Source organism: Protopterus annectens, chromosome 14.part0 (genome assembly GCF_019279795.1).
Source record: "Protopterus annectens isolate FY-2018-M chromosome 14.part0, PAN1.0, whole genome shotgun sequence".
NCBI classification, from domain to species: domain Eukaryota; kingdom Metazoa; phylum Chordata; order Ceratodontiformes; family Protopteridae; genus Protopterus; species Protopterus annectens.
This window is the reverse complement of record NC_056748.1, coordinates 825,074,661-825,092,304: the sequence shown is the minus strand read 5'-3', so window position 1 is coordinate 825,092,304 and position 17,644 is coordinate 825,074,661. Positions and strand designations below refer to the sequence as shown.

Sequence of the window (17,644 nt, the reverse complement as noted above, 5' to 3'; positions counted from 1 at the left end):
GCCCAGGACTGAGCCCTGTGGGACACCACTTGTGACAGGCTTTGAGTCTGACATGGCGCCAGCAACTCTGACCCTGTGGGTTCTGTCACTCAGCCAGTTTGCAACCCATCTTGTAATGTATGGGTTTACATTTAAGTTGATGAGTTTTTCAATGATACCCGAGTGAGGTATTGTATCAAAAGCCTTCGCCAGGTCTAGGTAGGCTGTATGGACTGCCTTTCCTCGTCAATGGCCTTGGTGACTGTTTCAAAAAGTCAACCAAGTTTAAAAGGCATGATCTGCCTTTGACAAAGCCAAACTGGGTTGGATCCAAAGTCTGCAAGTTCCCTATGTCTTTATTTATGAGATCCATTATGATCCTCTCCATGGCTTTGCAGATAAGGCTTGTCAAGCTAATGGGACGGTAATTTCCAGGGTCGGTGGAGGCACCGCCTTTGTGGAGTGGGACCACAGTCGCCGTGCGCCACTCCCTGGGTATGTATCCGGAGGTGAGACTAAGATTAAACAGCTGTCCTAACTGTGGGTTTAATTCCTCGTTGAGTTCATGGAGCACACAGCCGGGGACACCATCAGGTCCCATGGATGCTGTGTTCTTTGCCTTGGAGAGAGCAGTTCTCACCTGGGCGTTAGAGATGTTTGGGGCGCTACAATCATTTGGTATAGATATCTCTCCTTTATGGGAGTTTGCACTGAACCTGTCAGCCAGTATGTTGGCAATGTCTGTAGGATCAGTAATCTTCACATCATTTTGAACTAATTCTGAGCATATCTGGGAGTTTCCTCCTAGGTTTCTGACATAGCTAAAGAATGCCTTATGGTTGTCTTTAGAGGCCTTAGCTATTTTTTTCTCAAAATTAGCTTTGGATGATTTTATGAGAGCTCTTAGCTTTTTACTTATAGTGATCAGCGGTGTCTTACCTTTTAAGGATTTTGCTCTATCTTGTAGTAGCTTTCTCCTTTTGTTGTAGAGTTTGTTTATGGCTGGGGTCCACCAGACTGGACGCTTGCCTCTGGTACAAAGAGTCTTTGTTTTGCTTGGGATTGCCTGATCCATGCAGCCCTGCAGGTGCTGGTAGAAGGCATTTGTAAGTGATTCAGCGGTTTGAGTAATGTTAACCGCTCAGGGACCTTAAAGGAGACCACACTAGTCTTTAGAAGTGTGAAGTCGGCTTCGAGAAGTTCTTTACTGTGGTCTTTTCATTTCGGTGGGGCGGGATGAGGACCTCCAGCGAGATTAGTTTGTGATCAGATCTCACCAGTGAGGGGTATACTTCCGGTGTTGTACATTGTGCTCCCATGTTCGTGATGATGAGATCAAGTATGTTTTCTCCTCTTGTGGGGATGGTGACTAGTTGTTCCATGGCATTTGAGTTTATGAATTCCAGGAACTTTTGGGCTAGAGTGTTTGGGCTTGAGTAGTGTTCCCAGTCTATATTAGGGTAGTTGAAGTCACCTAGTATGATGGTGTTCGGAGATACATTTATCCCCTCCAGTGTTTTCAGGAAGGCCATATGAGGTTCCTGAGTTTGCAAGGGTGGCTTGTAACATGCTACAAATTGCAGAGCAAACTTGCCTATGGTTAATTGCACCTGGATGGTTTCCGATGCATCGTGCGATGCCACCAATCTTGAGGTGTGGGTGTCCTTGATGAATATGGATATTAATGCATAATGTATTTATAAATTTTATGTTATGCTTTCTGTAATTTCAGCTTAGCTTTAAATAAGCCTCAGATAAATAAACCATTGCCAGTATTAAGTTTTTAAATAATTAACATTTCAATCACACAGAAAATAATATCAGGATAAACTAGATTACCTCATTGTCCCCTTCTGCACCACTGCTGATGCTCAGTGTACTTCGAACACTTGACCTGTTACTTGCTGAGCCTTGGTTGACAAACAGACAGAGAAAAAAATAAAATGTAAGTGTATACTGCAATAAAAGGACCATAATTCAACATATAGTGTTTTTGTTATTTTATTCTATGCAACTTTGAGCAACAATTCCTGCTTATAAAAATATTTTCTAAACATTCTTTTACTATGCATGTTATTTCACTTATTTATTCATTGGCATTTGTTTATTTAAATATTTTACACAAACAACTGCAACATAATACCTAGTTCAACTTTTTCTTAAATCTTTTACCCGCTAGTCGTTCGTTTAAAAACTGCATCCTTTCAGCTTTTTTAATCACATTAGCGGGTAATGCATTAAACATATCTGTTTGGGTGAGTTTAAGGTTGTCCTTCACGTGATCCTTATACTCAAAACACATGATTTGCCTTAATATTTAATATATACTACAGACAGCAGAAAAACACAAAAGGCATTTAATACATTTCAAACAATAAGTGCAAATAGGCAGGACGAGCTCACTTAGTTGAAGAAAATGTGTCAAAATGAAGGTAAATTAGGGCATAATAAAATCATGACAGCCTAGAAATATCTGGTAGGAAATGCACTTGAAGCATAAGTATCAAATAAATGAGGCTATTATTCTCATAAAGTAAATGACTAAGTAGAAATTATGACATTTATCTAGAGTAAGAATGCCAAAAAGGAATGTGGGAAAATGGGGGACACAAAATATAAATGGTATGACCCTACAGTGTGGTTAGGATGGGCAACTTACATTGAAATAAACAGGTTAAGAGGCCCATAATAAGGGAAATGATAAGAACAAGTAATGACTGCAGCAGGTAGAAATAATATTTCAACATATATTCACTTTAGGACCCAATTTAGCAGTACCATCTAGAGTGCTACACAGATGGGAAGTGTGCTTTTCTCTGTGCACTGCACTGCATATCAAGGTTAACATCAAAAGGTTATCCAAGAGAGTGAAAAATACCATTAGGAAAACTAAGGCTTCCCATGAACTTAGGCTAGTATGGGAAACTTCTGATAATTAGAAATCCTTCTTTACCTATGTCAGTAACTTAAGAAATAACACCCAACATTGTTATGAATTAATTCAAAATGGTACTGCCTACTCTCTTCCAGTGGATAATGTAAATATACTGGCAAACAAATTCAGTGCTAACTTTACCCCAGAGACATCTGTACCAAACCTACATATGCCTAAGGACCTAAAAAACAACTATCTTCACAAAAGAAACCTTCTTACAAGTATTTTCCAAAAATATATCCTCAAGACCTGATAACATAATTTAAAAAAAGCATTAAAAAACACACACATCAAACTAGGAACATTCTACAGACAAAAACCTTTCTTGGATAGCTCCATCAGAAAAACCCTCGCCAACACCAGTTTGCCCCCCTCACTCTTATATGAAGCCCCTCTATACACCAATTTACAATTTTCTCTTAAAAACAAGCTCCAATATTGCTACCATAAAATTGCCATATTTTCCACAGGTTAACCCTACCATTCCCACCACTGCTTAGCTTTGAAAATAACTAAATTGGTTCGAACTCAAACAACACCTATGCCTAGTACAGCTGTCTTCTGGACATAAAATGATATATACACCTGATAGCTACCCAGCCCTCAAATCTGTTCTAAAACCCTACATCCTACATTCCAAACAAAAGAGCTGGACAGTGCCTATACTCTCATGTCACTGCCAAGCTCTGGAACTCTCTGCCACCAGACATTACTACCATTGAGAGCTTTAACAACTTCAAACACACCCTAAAAAACATTTTCTATGTCATCAGACCTGCCCCTGCTTTTTCCCTAACAGGTTAACTCCATTCATTCTCCAGGGGCTTTCCTTTCTTTCCCTAAAACAAGAATTTCATCTACTAACCACTAGCATATTGGACTAAGACTTTATATATTTCTACACCCTTAACTTTCCCATCCTTCAAAGCATCTGCTTGCATCTAATGTTCCGATCCTCCGTCTTTACCTTACTCCTACCTGATATATATATATATATATATATATATATATATATATATATATATATATATATATATGGGTCCCCTACACTAGACCGACACGCCACAAAGCTGACACCCAAAAGACCGACACCAGAAGACCGACGACACAGATGATCGACACAGTGAAATCCCGACAGCCGAAACACCAACACGGGCAATGTGAGAGCGCGACTCGGTAAGTGTGCGATAGTGAGGGATTTAGGGTTAGGGTGCGGGAAAGGTGAGTGTGCGGTAGTGTCGGACTTAGGGTTAGGGTGCGGGTAAGGTAAGTGTGTGATAGTGATGGACTTTAGGTTTAGGGGTGGGTTAAGTGAGTTAGGGTTAGGGTGCAGGTAGGGTAAGTGTGCGATAGTGACGAACTTTAGGTTTAGGGGCGGGTTAAGTGTGTTAGGGTTAAGGTGCGGGTAGGGTAAGTGTGCGATAGTGACGGACTTTAGGTTTAGGGGTGGGTTAAGTGAGTTAGGGTTAGGGTGCAGGTAGGGTAAGTGTGCGATAGTGACGAACTTTAAGTTTAGGGGCGGGTTAAGTGAGTTAGGGTTAGGGTGTGGGTAGTGTAAGTGTGTGGTAGTGTCGGACCTTAGGGTTAGGGTTTGGGTTAAGGTTAGTGCACATATAGTTGTGTGTAATGTGTAGTTTACGTTTTGTGTGTCGGTGTTATGGTGTTTGGTTTTGTGAGTTGTCGGTTTTGTGAGCTGTCGGTATTGTGTGTTGTCGGTCTTTTGGTGTCGGTGTTTTGGATGTTGGCTTTGTGGTGTGTTGGTGTAGTGTAGGGGATCCATATATATATATATATATATATATATATATATATATATATATATATATATATGGGTCTACTACACATGATCGAAATTTCATTTGACTGAAATTCATTTGACTGAGACCATAATATCAAAATTTCTAAATACTGACAACTCACTTGACTGAAACTCATAAGACTGAAACCTTAACAATGCTAAATTTCAACATACTAAATTGTAAACTACAGACATGCACACTTATAACACCAATGACTAACCCTTTCCAAAACATAAAAACTACTGACGTACCCTCTTAACAGAAACTGGATGATATAAAATCAAACTAGGTGGGGGGATAGGCCCCACACACCACCCAATGTGGGGGTCTGTGCCCCCCACCCCAACTATATATACTAACTGCATGATCGCACTACAGTGGGGAAAAGGGAATATACCTTTTACTTACCTTAAAGTAGTCTACACGCTGCCACTACTATGTTGAAATTTAGCATTGTTAAGGTGTCAGTCTTATGAGTTTCAGTCAAGTGAGTTGTCAGTATTTTGAAATTTCAATATTATGGTCTCAGTCAAATGAATTTCAGTCAAATGAAATTTTGATCATATGTAGTAGACCCATATATATATATATATATATATATATATATATATATATATATACACACACATACATATAAAGAATTTGCAATCTATCACTTTAATTTAGTACATGAGTACATGTTTTATTGTTGTATCTACCACTCTGTACTTATTTTGTATTTATTATTGTAGCTACCTCTCTGTACTTATTTAGTACTCAGTTATTAGTGATGTGTGCTTTTATACCTGTTTTTATCTTGCTCATGTAGATTGTCTTAACTTTTGTGTATCATTTGGAGCTTTTCACCCCGGGCCTCCGCTGAAAATGGGTTCCTGACCCAGTCGGACTTTCCCAGTAAACAAATGTTAAATAAATAAATAAAATAATAGGCTGCCTACTGAAAAGCACTAAACATGCTCTGATAAATCAGCTCTTAAAACTGTTCAACCTGAGCTTATCTACTGGTTTTGTCCGCACAGTTTGGCACACAGCAGTTGTGATGCCCCTTCACAAAGGCAGCCCCACCATGGACACTGGGAATTGCAGACTCATCAGCCTGAAAAGCCTCATCTGCAAGGACCTGGAACAGATCATAACAGATAAAATAAAGTTCAATATAAAAAAAATGTAAAAGACTTAACATATAGCACTTTGGCTTTGTTAAGTGTAGATCTGTCCCTACAGCATACCTTCATCTTGCCAAGGCAGATGATACCATACCACATGCCAACATTATCAACAAGCTAAATGCCCTCCAAATTAATCCCTACTGTGGTTAGATGGATAGCAAACTGACTGAGGGACAGAACCCACTCTCTGTGGGTGGCAGGTGTGCCCTTAGAGAACATGAAATTAACAAATGGGGTTTCACAGGGCTCTGCACTAGAACCTTTGCTATTCTGCATATGCTTCTCTAGTCCCCAAATCAAAAAGCAAAAATTATGGTTAACCAAGCTTGCTGACAATTAGAAACTGGGTGTTATACTTGAATTCCCTTCTGACATCTGGAAGCTACAAAGCAAACTTACACACGTTAATAGTTGTGCTGAAAATAGGGTGAAACTAAAAAATGCAATATTGTTTGAGCACTTGACATTCAAAGTTCTGATCTTTTAGGAGCTTGTTATGCTTACAAATAAGCGTGTGATGCTTAGAATAAGTATGCATTTATTTGCTGATGCAGAATTTTTGGACCTTTCGAGCACATCTCTGAAGAAAGTGTGAGATATAACTAATTATGGTTTTAGGGTAGACACTGTAAACAGACTGTCAGTGTTTTTTTTTAAATTGTATCTTCCTGAACTTTCTAGGATAGCTTATTGTTTACTCTAATACTTTGCTGAATTTTCTTTGGGTCTAACATTTTCTCTGTGTTGTATTGTCAGAGATTTGCTTGTTGTTGTGGTCTGAAACTTAGAGAGTGAGTTAAACTTAGAATGAGTTGCTATCACTGATGTGTTGGCACATGGAAGAGGTTAACCTCATCTCCTGTCAGCTATTGTGCTGTTCCATGTCTGTTTCTCATGGTCAAGGTTTGTATCTTTCATATAGCAATAGAACAATATGTATTATGGCTTTCACCTGCTTAGAGGTAGCAACACATTATGTGGCACTGTAACTGGCCGTAGGTGAGAGTGTGTGCGCAAGTGAATGGTGCAAATGAATTACCGTGGCAGGGCTAGCCACCTGGCAGTGTAAACCTTGGCTCAAGATGATCATCACTGTGGAAGTGACACCCCAACCCCATGTGCAAAATGGGAAAAGGGGTTGAGGATGGATGGATGGATGAAGTTAGAAAATAATGGCAAACATTTGAGCTTTAGAATTCATATCCTTCAGAAAATGCATACTAATGCAAAACTTGTTCTATCCATTTTCTAAGGAGGTAGGGGGATATATGTTTCATAGTTTCACAGTATAGTACTAGGCTATCTGCCCTAGGGCATTTATAAGCCTAGCCATAGTGTACGTGGCTTTCGCCACCCCATGTAATGATACAAAAGTGTACAAAATAAATTTAGTTTACTGTGCCTCTGTCTAGTAGTGACACAAAGATGACCCCCGGGGTAAACCTACGATCACCCATCCACTCGTCAAGATTTTTCTTGAAGACAGTCAGTGAGGGGCTCTGCCTAACATGGACTGGGATCCTGTTCCAGAGTGCGGGAAGCCTTTGGGTTATGAATCTGTCCCTCCAGCATGTCCTATTCATATTTGTGCTGAGGTTTAGATCTTTAGCTCTCGTGGCTCTGATGGATTTGGATTTTTTGAGGTGGAGCATGTCCATTAATTCCGGATTGGACATGGCCTTGTACGTCAGGCACAGATCACCTCTGAGCAGGCAGTATGCTACTGAATAGAGCTGGAGCTTCGTTAGTCTGGCAGCATATGACATATGTTGGAGACCCTTGATCCTCTTGGTGAGGTACTTTTGGGGTCTCTCCAGCTGCTGCAGGTGCCGGGTGAGGTACATACCAAATGGGGCATTGTACTCAATCATAGGCCTGATAAGGGAGGAATATAGGGGTACAATGTCATCCTTTGATCTGGATGTGAATCCCTTCATGATAAGATGGGCAAGGTAGAAGGTCTTTCTAACCACTTTGGCGACGTGGGTGTCAAATGAGAGGTTGCTGTCAACTTGGGTCCCCAGGTCTCTGATTACTTTTTCTGTACTTAATGGATTACCACCTATGTGGTAATTTGTGGGTACTTTGTTTTTCCCAAAGGGGATGACTATACATTTTTTGTCATTTAGTTTAAGGCCATGACTCTGGCACCAGTCGTCTGTTTCTGTAAGGCCCTTCTGAAGGATGCATGTGTCAGCTGGTGTATCGACTATGGCGCCTAGTTTGCAGTCATCTGTGACCTTTCTCAGCCACAACCCCCCTATGTTTGCCTGCACATCTGAGAAATAAATGCCGAACAAGAGGAATCCCAAGACAGAGCCCTGTGGGACTCCACTTGTGACTGGCTTAGAATCTGACATAGCTCCAGCTATTCTTACCTTGTGGGTTCTGTCCTTTAGCCAGCTTGCAACCCATCTTGTGACATATGGGTTTACATTTAAGCTGTTGAGCTTGTCTATGATGCCTGAGTGGGGTATTGTGTCGAAGGCTTTTGCCAGGTCCAGGTAGGCTGTATGAACTGCTTTGCCCTCATCGATGGCTCTAGTGACTGTTTCAAAAGGCAGGATCTGCCTTTTACAAAGCCGAACTGGGTAGGATCAATTGTCTGTAGGTCCCCGATGTCTTTGTTTATGAGTTCCATAATGATCCTTTCCATAGCTTTGCAGACCAGGCTGGTTAAGCTTATGGGGCGGTAGTTTCCAGGGTCTATAGAGGTGCCTCCTTTGTGGAGTAGGACCACTGTTGCTGTACGCCAGTGTTCAGGTACATATCCTGTAGTAAGGCTGAGATTAAACAGCATTCTTATGTGCGGGTTTAGCTCCTCTTGGAGTTCACGTAGCACGCAACCCGGGACACCGTCAGGTCCCATTGATGCTGTATTTTTAGCTTTGCTGAGAGCAGCTCTCACCTGGACATCTGAGATGTCAGGGAGATTGCATTCAGCTGGTATAAATATTTCTTCTTTTGGGGATGAGGGAGGGGAGAAATTTGCACTGAACCTGTCTGCCAGTATGTTGGCAATATCTGTGGGTTCAGTGTATTTCTTGCCGTTATGAACTAACTCTGAGCATATCTGAGGGTTTCCGCCCAGGTTTCTAACATAGCTGAAGAAGGCCTTGTGGTTATCTTTAGTGTCCTTAGCGATTTTTCTCTCTCATGTGACTCATACCTCTCAACTGTACAGATTTTCACAGAATGTCCAGATTTTTGCCTTATTTTTGGTCTGTTCCTCATAAAAATTCTGTTTTTTTTTTGACAAATCACTGGAATGAGCTAAGGATTAAAGTTATTAAATGACATGAATTTGAGTTTCAGACATCATATCCTTCAGAAAATGCATTCTAGCACAAACCCTGTCATTCTAGCAACTTTCTAACTGTCTCCCTAGTTTTGAGCCTTTGTCCCCAACATTCTAACAGGCTTTGTCCAGATTTCTTGTGCTAAGAGATTGAGAGGTATGGTGTGTGTGTGTGTGTGTGTGTGTGTGTGTGTGTGTGTGTGTGTGTGTGTGTGTGTGTGTGTGTGTGTGTGTGTAAAGAGGAAGGTAGGCGCTATCCAGGTTTTGGCAGAATGTCCAGATTTTTGCCCCATATTCCTCCTAAAAAGGATTGTTTCTAAATAATGACAGATATTTGAGTTTTAGATGTCATATCCTTTAGAAGAATGCATACTAACACAAATTCTTTTATTCTAGCAATTTTTTAAGCTCATTAGAGCAATATGTATAATCTGTCCCTATTTATTTTAGGCTTTGTCCAGATTTCTTGCACTAAGAGGTTGAGGTGTGTGTGCATACAGAGAGTGAAATGCCCTAGTTAGAGTTACAGGTGGAATTTATTTTCAAGTGCATTTTGAAGGAATTGTGAGCTTCAAGGGAAGAGAAGTTTACTGCTGTTCATGCTAAGTCTGCTTAAAATGTGTAACTGTTTTGTTTAGCAAATGGCATCACTATTCTGGTATAGACTTTTAAAGCAGTGTTAGTAGGACAGCAGGTAACATGCTTGCATCTTGATGCCAAGAGCTATACGTTCTGCTTCCACAGGATGTAGATTTGTATCTTAAGGGGGTGGGGTGCTGTAGTTCGTATGTCTTCCTTTGGATGAGATGCCTAGTAACTGTGAGCTCATTTTTCAGATTGCCACCCATTCCCTACTGCAATATAACAGCTTACCATTTTTTTTAATTTCACATAGGCAATTTATTCTTCAATGGCAGCAGCCACTGAATTTGTAGATGAAACACTGAAATATAAAGTTGTTTTCTAGCAACAACCTCTTCATTAGTTTCAGATCTCTTTAATGTGGAATTATTCAGATGACTCTTACTTCTGCAGACATTGTACATATTGACAGATATTGGTGGTTTATAATGACAGAAGTTTGAGTGGCCTTTTTTGTTGAAATATTCTGAATTGGGCAGTTTTCATTATTGGTTCATATGTTTTGTTTCATTGCTTACTTGAAAAATGTTCAAAACTATACAGTTAAAGCACACTTTAACAAGTGGTGCTGTATCATACAAGGGATATAGGTTCATAGGTTTATACTAGGCTATCTGCCCTAAGGCATTTATAAGCCTAGCCCAAATTTTTGTGGCTTACGCCACCCCTTATATGAAAAAATACTGTGCCCATTAGTTTGTTGTGCCTCTGTCCAGCAGTGACACAGAGATGATTCCCGGGATAAACCTACGATCTCCCATCCACAGGTCAAGATTTCTCTTGAACAGAGCCAGCGAGGTGCTCTGCCTCACATGGACCGGGATTTTATTCCACAGCATAGGGAGTCTCTGAGTGATAAATCTATCCCTCCAGCACGTCCTATTTATATCCGTGCTAAGGTTTAAGTCGCTTACTCTAGTGGTTTTGGTGGATTTAATTAAATTATTATATATTATATTTCAATTATTGTATATTGTAATTAATACAATCATCAAGGTGAATCAAAGAACTTTTGCATGGTCCTAAGTGTATGTGCAAGGGGCCTATGATTTGAAAACAGCCCAAAGGTAAACTTAACGCGCCACTGCCAGATGCATTTTCTTTGAATGTGGGTTTCAATACTGTTTCAGTGAATATGAGTTTCAAAATGTAGATAAGTTTTAAAGCTAAGTCTGTTTTCATTGTAAGACTATTGCTTTGTTTAGCAAATGTCTATCAGTGTTTGTGCTTTAAAATTTGAAACAACAGTTGTAAATTAAATCCAAATATCTGTAATCATTGTAGAAGTAAATTATAAAACAGTATGCACACTGAGAGTTTTATTTGGCAACTGGGGAGAAACTGTCAAGTAATGGGACACTGGAATGGCTGCGTGTGGGGAGGGGGGCTGCATGGGGGCGGGCTGAGAGGGGAGGCTCTAGGTTTGCAACCCCCTGCAAAAAATCCTACAGGCTCCTCTGCCCTGACCCCATGTCCAAAAATAGGAAAAAGGGGTTGTGGATGGATTGATGGAATATATGATTTTCAAGTAGCAGGATTTCTTGCCTAAATAGAATTAATACCATTCCAGGCAGTCAGATGAAGTTGATTTGGGCTGGGGTGTATCAAACACCCCTGATCTTTTGTGAAGAGATCCATTCTGTGAGGAAGCTTATGAAAATTGCCCCTGGCCATTTCCAAAAGAAGAGAATACCGCTGTTGCCTGGGCTAGAAAAAAGTCACCATAATGACCTTTTCAGAAGTACACTGAATATTAGTGGAAAGGATGGAAACTCATACAGGAACATTCCTGCCCTAAGAAAATAAAAGGCACTTGTCTTACTGGCCTTCTTGCATGGAGTCCTGGAGCAAAATCTTGCCAGCTGATTGTTCAGAGAGGTGGCAAACAAGTCTACTTGATGAACTCTCTACAGATAGATCAAATCATGGAACACCCCCTGATCTAGTTTCCATTTGTACAGGTCTGCACTTGTCCTGCTCAACTTATCTGCCACACAATTTTCCTCTGATGGAATGCAGGATGCCTGTAGAGTGAGACTGTGCTGTGAATCTATTGATGTAGCAGTAATTCAAGACTTTTGAACAGAATTCTGAGCAGTAAACAATTATGGATGGTAGTCAGTGTATCCAAACTGTGTCAGAACTCTCCTACCACTAAATTTATGCTGCTGGTTTGAAATGTGTACACAAAAGACTTTGAGTGACATTTTAAAGAAGTCTTTTCTAGTTAAACATTTCTGTACAGGCTGCGGCTGCTGCTCTAGCTAACATGGCTAGTCTGCAAAGGGGTTATGGCCAGATTCCACCTTGCTTGTTGATGTATTACACAACTGTGGTATTGTCTATAACAACTTGAAGAATTCCAGTGGAACAGAGATGATTCAGACAGTTGAGTGCCTTGGATCAGGCAACATCTCTTATATTTGTCTGCTTGCATCTGTCCTTGGTGTTCCACACACCTTGAACTTTTATCCCTCCTGAAACTGCTCCCCATGCAAAGTTCAAGGCATTTGTAGTGACTGCTTTGGGACAGGGAGGAAGAAGGGGAGACCTGAATTTGGGGACCTTTGCTGTCTCCACCAAGTGATTTCTCTTCCAAGAAACCCCAGCACTGGAATTTGAAAAGACAAAGGATATTGGTGCTGGGACCAAAGAGACTTCAGATACCTCTGTATCTTTCTCATGTGAAGTCTTGCTAGATGTATCATAAGAATCATAAAAGCAATGAGACCCAAAATCCTGAGGTATTGCCTCACAGTGAATGAAGTCTATGTGGAAAACATAAGAAATCGATCTAGCTGTAGATCTAATTTTCCTGTGGAAAAACGTGAAAGTACAGTTGTATAAAATCTTGCCATAACAGTAGATGCCCTCCTCTTCGCTGTTATGGTATTCATTACACTAGGGATCCCCTGCCAAGGATGGCCTGACATCCGGCCAGTATAACAAAGTCTTTAGGTTGCTTTAAGGTATGCTGTACATCACATGTATGCTTCTTGCATAGCATAGGGCATAAAGGCGATGTCCCAACATACCATCCTCATAACTGAAAGTCCCAGTAGGAATGCCAGTCCAAGGAAAAGAAAGGTAATCAGTACATCCAGAAGAGAAATGGACCGGGGGTGGAGGAAGGGAGTGACTACACTGCAACAGTAAAAAGAAGGACAGCTACCATTATGGTAAGATTTTACACAATTGTACTATGTCCTCCCATTTCACTATTATAATATTCATTACACTAGGGAAGTGTCAAAGCTCAGGAAGCAGAGAGGGAGGAGGTAGGACCAGTAAAGCTCTCTAGGAAGCCATGAAGGATGGCCCTAGCAAAACCATATCTAGCTCTGGCAAATCCATCCAACTTGTAGTGCTTGGTAAAAGTATGCACAGAAGTCTAGGTAGCTGCTTCAATGAATAGATTTAGTATCCAAACTCATGAAAAAAGCACCAGAAGAAGCCATAGCTCTAGCTGAATGAGCCTTAACAGAAGAAGGAAGGCTCTTACCATGAAAGAAGTAATAAACATAAATTGCTTTAGTAATCCAAGACGAAATAGTTTGCTTGGACACAGCCAGCCCTAAGGACCTATGATGAAAGGAAGCAAAGAGGTGATCACATTTATGAAAAGTCTTAGCCTTACCCAAATAAAATCTGAGTTGTCTACGCACATCCAACGTGTGCAGCAACTTCTCAATGGCAGATTGTAGAGAAGGGAAAAAATAGACTGATTAAGAGACAACTCATTCATCACCTTGAGCATAAAAGAAGGATAACTACAAAGGGACACCCTGTCCTTATGAAACACCCAAAAAGGAGGACAAGCCATAAGGGCTTGTAGCTCAAACACCCATCTGGCAGAAGTAAGGGCTAACAAAAAAGTACAGTCTTCCAAGAGCAATATTGCAAGGAAGCTGAGGCTGCATACTCAAAAGGACCCTGGGTTAATTTTTATAAAACAAAGTTAAAATCCCAGGGAGGAGGAACAGGCTTCCTGGGAAGCCTAAGATGAAAAACACCTTTAAGGAATTGTTTAGCTTCAAATCTAGAAGCTAAAGGAGGTAATAAAGCCAGACAAGCAGTAATAGCTGGTAAGTGGGCCTTAACTGAAGAATAAGCTAACCCAGCTAGAGCAATTCACACGGATAAAACAGAACCAAAGGAACATCCACAGAAAGTGGATCCAGGTTATGAGAAAGACACCAAACAGAAAGACTCTTCCATTTGGATAAGTAGGATTTCCTAGTAGTGGGTTTCCTGGCCTCCTGCAAGACCCTAAGTATGTCCTCAGGAAAAAGGAGTCTATGTGGAATCAAAATCCTAGCGTCCACAATGCCAGCTGAAGAGTGGCAAGGTGGGGATGGATGAAAGATCCCTTGTCTTACGTGAGTAGGCCTACCCTGTGAGGTAACTTGTGATGACTGCCCCTGGCTAAATGCAGAAGAAGAGAGAACCAATGCTGTCTTGGCCAAAAGGGAGTCACCAACATGATTTTGGGAGCATCTTGTTGCATTTTGAACAGGACCTTTGGAATAAGGGGAAGGAGAGGAAAAGCATAAAGAAACATCCCCTTCCAAGAAAGAGAGAGGGTGCCTACCTTCCAAACCAGAGGACCTGGTACTCTGGCACAAAATAGAGGAAGTTGTCCATTCAGACAGGAGCAAAAAGATCCATTTGAGGAGTACACCACTGGTGAACAATGTCCAGAAACACACCCCTGTGATGCATCCATTCACAGAATTCCATTATGGACCTACTCAGAGAGTCTGCCACAATGTTTTGACCTGAAGGAATGTGTGCTGCCTGAAGAGTCACTTGGAACCGGATAAGTAGTTCCAACACTAGGAGTGCCAAATGACAAAGAAGATAAGACCTTGTCCCTCCCTGTTTGTTGACATACCTAATCAATGTGGCATTGTTTGGAAACATCTTGAGAGGTCCTGCAGAGAAAAGAGGATGAAATGCCTGAACAGCCAGCAGAAGAGCTCTCCTTGATGTTGATGTAGTCTTTCTGTTGAAGAGGCGACCAGACTCTCTGCACTTTTAGGAAGCTGACAGCTGCTCCCCATCCCACATCTGAGGCATCTGTGATTATTACCTGAGAGAGAAGAGGTGGATGAAAAGGGAGCCCTGGATTGACAGTCAGCTGCTGAATCCACCGAGCTCTCAGAAATTCCCTTGTTGTTAGAGAGGTCAGAGGAAGAAGGGACTAAAAAAAGGAAATGAGAGTTAGGGCCTTGGGAGGAGGCAGGAATACATTTCTTAGGAACAGTCTGGATCCTGCACCCCAGAAAGACATGATCCTGAGAAGGAATCAGAAAGGACTTTTTGAGAGTTTTAGTGAATGCCAAACTCTGCAGAAGGGAGACTGCAAAGTGAAGATTTTGCAATAAGATCTCTGGAGAGGATGTCTGAAACAGGAGGTTGTCCAAGTAGGGAAAGACTTGGATTCTGCTTAGCCTGCAAAAAGCAATCAAAGGAACAAGGCATTTGGTGAATAGCCTTGGGGCAGCGGGAAGGCAAAAGGGCAAAGCAGAGAACCAAAAATGCCAGGAAGCAACAGAGAAACCTGAAAACTTCCTGAAAAGAGGATGAATTGGGATATGGAGATAAGCATCCTTGGGATCCGGAGACATCATGTAAGCCTGAGGAAGCAAAAGAGGGAACAAAGTCTGAAGGGGCAACATTCAAAAAGAGAGAACCTTCAGAAATGTATTCAGATGACAGAGGTCTAAAATTGGTCTCCATGTACCCTCTTTCCTGAATACTAGGAACATTCTGGAGTAAAATCCCTCCCCCTTTGGGAAACTGGAACTTCTTGAATAGTATCCTGAGTCAAGAGATTCCGAAGCACCCCTTGAAAGAAGGGCAGCTGTTCCTGAGGGGGCTGAGGAATTCCCATAAAACGGGAAAGAGATTTCCAGGCCATGAAATACCCTTGGAGAGATAATGGACAGAACCTAGAAGTCCTGTGTAATCTTTAACCAAACAGAGAGAGAAAGAGAAAGGCAAAGAGAAAGAAGAATGTGGCTGGGAAGACTAGAAGAGTCAGACAGCACCTGGTTTATCAGGAAAAGGAGACTTCTGGGGCACAGAAGTCCAAGTAGCTTTAGCAGGAGGAACCTGCTTCCCACCTGTCTTGCTCTTGTGGGGACGGTGAGACTGCCTATGAACAAAGGCTGGCTTATTGGGTAATTTCTCTGAAATTTAGGTACAGGAGAAACAAACACATGTTTAAGCCTTGCCCTTATTCTGAAGGGACAAATCATCATCAGCTTATTGAGAGGAGCATCCATCAACTTAGCAATAATATCATCAGGCAAAGATTGAATCTGAAGCCAAGAATATCTCCTCATCACAGACACAGAGGCAGCAGCCCTAGAGGAAGCATCTGCTGCATCATAGCTACACTTGATGGAATGACAAGCCACCTGAGAGGAAGTCCCTAACAAGGAACGGTAGAAGTCTTCCCTTCAGAGTCTGGAAGATCAGAAATTACCCAACAGGCCTGGGAAAGAAGGGCCAGCATGTGCCTGGACATAGGAGTCTGATAACTGACAGCTGTAAAAGCTAAAGTAGCAGAGGTGTAAACCTTTCGCCTAAAACTTTGCATAGTTAATCTGTCTTTGTCAGAAGGCAATAACTTTGGAGAACTGAGATGGCTTGTCAGAAGCCACAGACACCTGCTAAGGGTCATCAGAAGGGCACTTATAAAGAAATTTACAGTCATTAGGCATCCTATAAAACCTATCAGGTTTCTTGGGAGCAGGGGGCTGGGAGTCAGGAGCCTTAGAAGCATTAGAAATTGTGAGTTAAGGATTCCATATCACAGTAAGCCTTTCTGAATCATGCTCACAGATGTTTTCAAGAGTTTCTATTGCACTGAGGGCTGATGAAATAAATTAACTTGGTTTCCTTAGACCATAATCACTGAAAACAGAAGTTGACTTACAGCATAAAAACTTTCATATGTACATTCTTAAAGATACCAAAGTATTAGCAATATTGAGCCTCACTCCAAACGTCGATTTCAAATTTATTAAGAGTCATGTTTATATTAATGGTTATTTGTATATTATTTTTTTACATGGTTGTAATGTTATCCTCAGTTGTGGTTACTTCTCTTTTGGTTTTGTAGTTTTACTTGGTAAGTAAATGAATGTTGGAATTCCGATTTTTCATAGCTTGTTATATTTTCTAATGAGCTGCATCTAGATTATTTAAACTTCAGTCTGCTAATATATTGTTTTAGTCTGAAGAAATCATAACAATGTTGGTGAAAGTGCTCACAGTTATAGTTGCACACACTTGTTTTAAATCATTAAAACAACATTTTCTTTCAGTTGGGAATATTGTTTTCTGCATTTGTTATGTCACAGCTACTACAGTGAGAGCTCATATGAGAGCACACTCCTTTTTTCTAGTATGATGTTATCTGTTACAGGGTAAGAGAGCTGGAGGTTACCAGGCAACAATAAATAGACACACATTTAATCACATTCATTTCAAGTGTAGCTTTGAGGAAATATGACATGAATGAAATAAAATTTGGGTGACATGAACGAACCATGGTAACCAAAACAATGGATGAGGACAAAATGGCTCAGACTGCCTACTTTGACCTGGCAAAGGCATTTGATACAATACCCCACTCGGGCATTGCTGACATATGCAAGATGATAGGTATAAACTATTACGTCACATGGTAGTCAGCTGGCTCACAAATAAGATTCAGAAAGTTAGAATCAGGGAGTCCATCTCTACAAAGCCACCAGTAAAAATCAGGGTCGCTCACAGATCAGTCCTGGGAATGCTCCTTTTTGGCATT

General features: G+C 41.0%; 1 protein-coding gene across 1 annotated transcript in view; it reads right to left on the bottom strand.

Moving 5' to 3' along the window:
* PIK3AP1 (phosphoinositide-3-kinase adaptor protein 1) overlaps window positions 1-17,644 on the bottom strand; it is a 1,872,143-nt gene that overhangs the window by 94,314 nt on the left and 1,760,185 nt on the right. Inside the window, exon 15 of the mRNA XM_044056574.1 lies at window positions 1,819-1,889. Within this exon, the coding sequence (XP_043912509.1) occupies window positions 1,819-1,889 (71 nt within the window). The remainder of the gene's footprint in view (window positions 1-1,818; window positions 1,890-17,644) is intronic.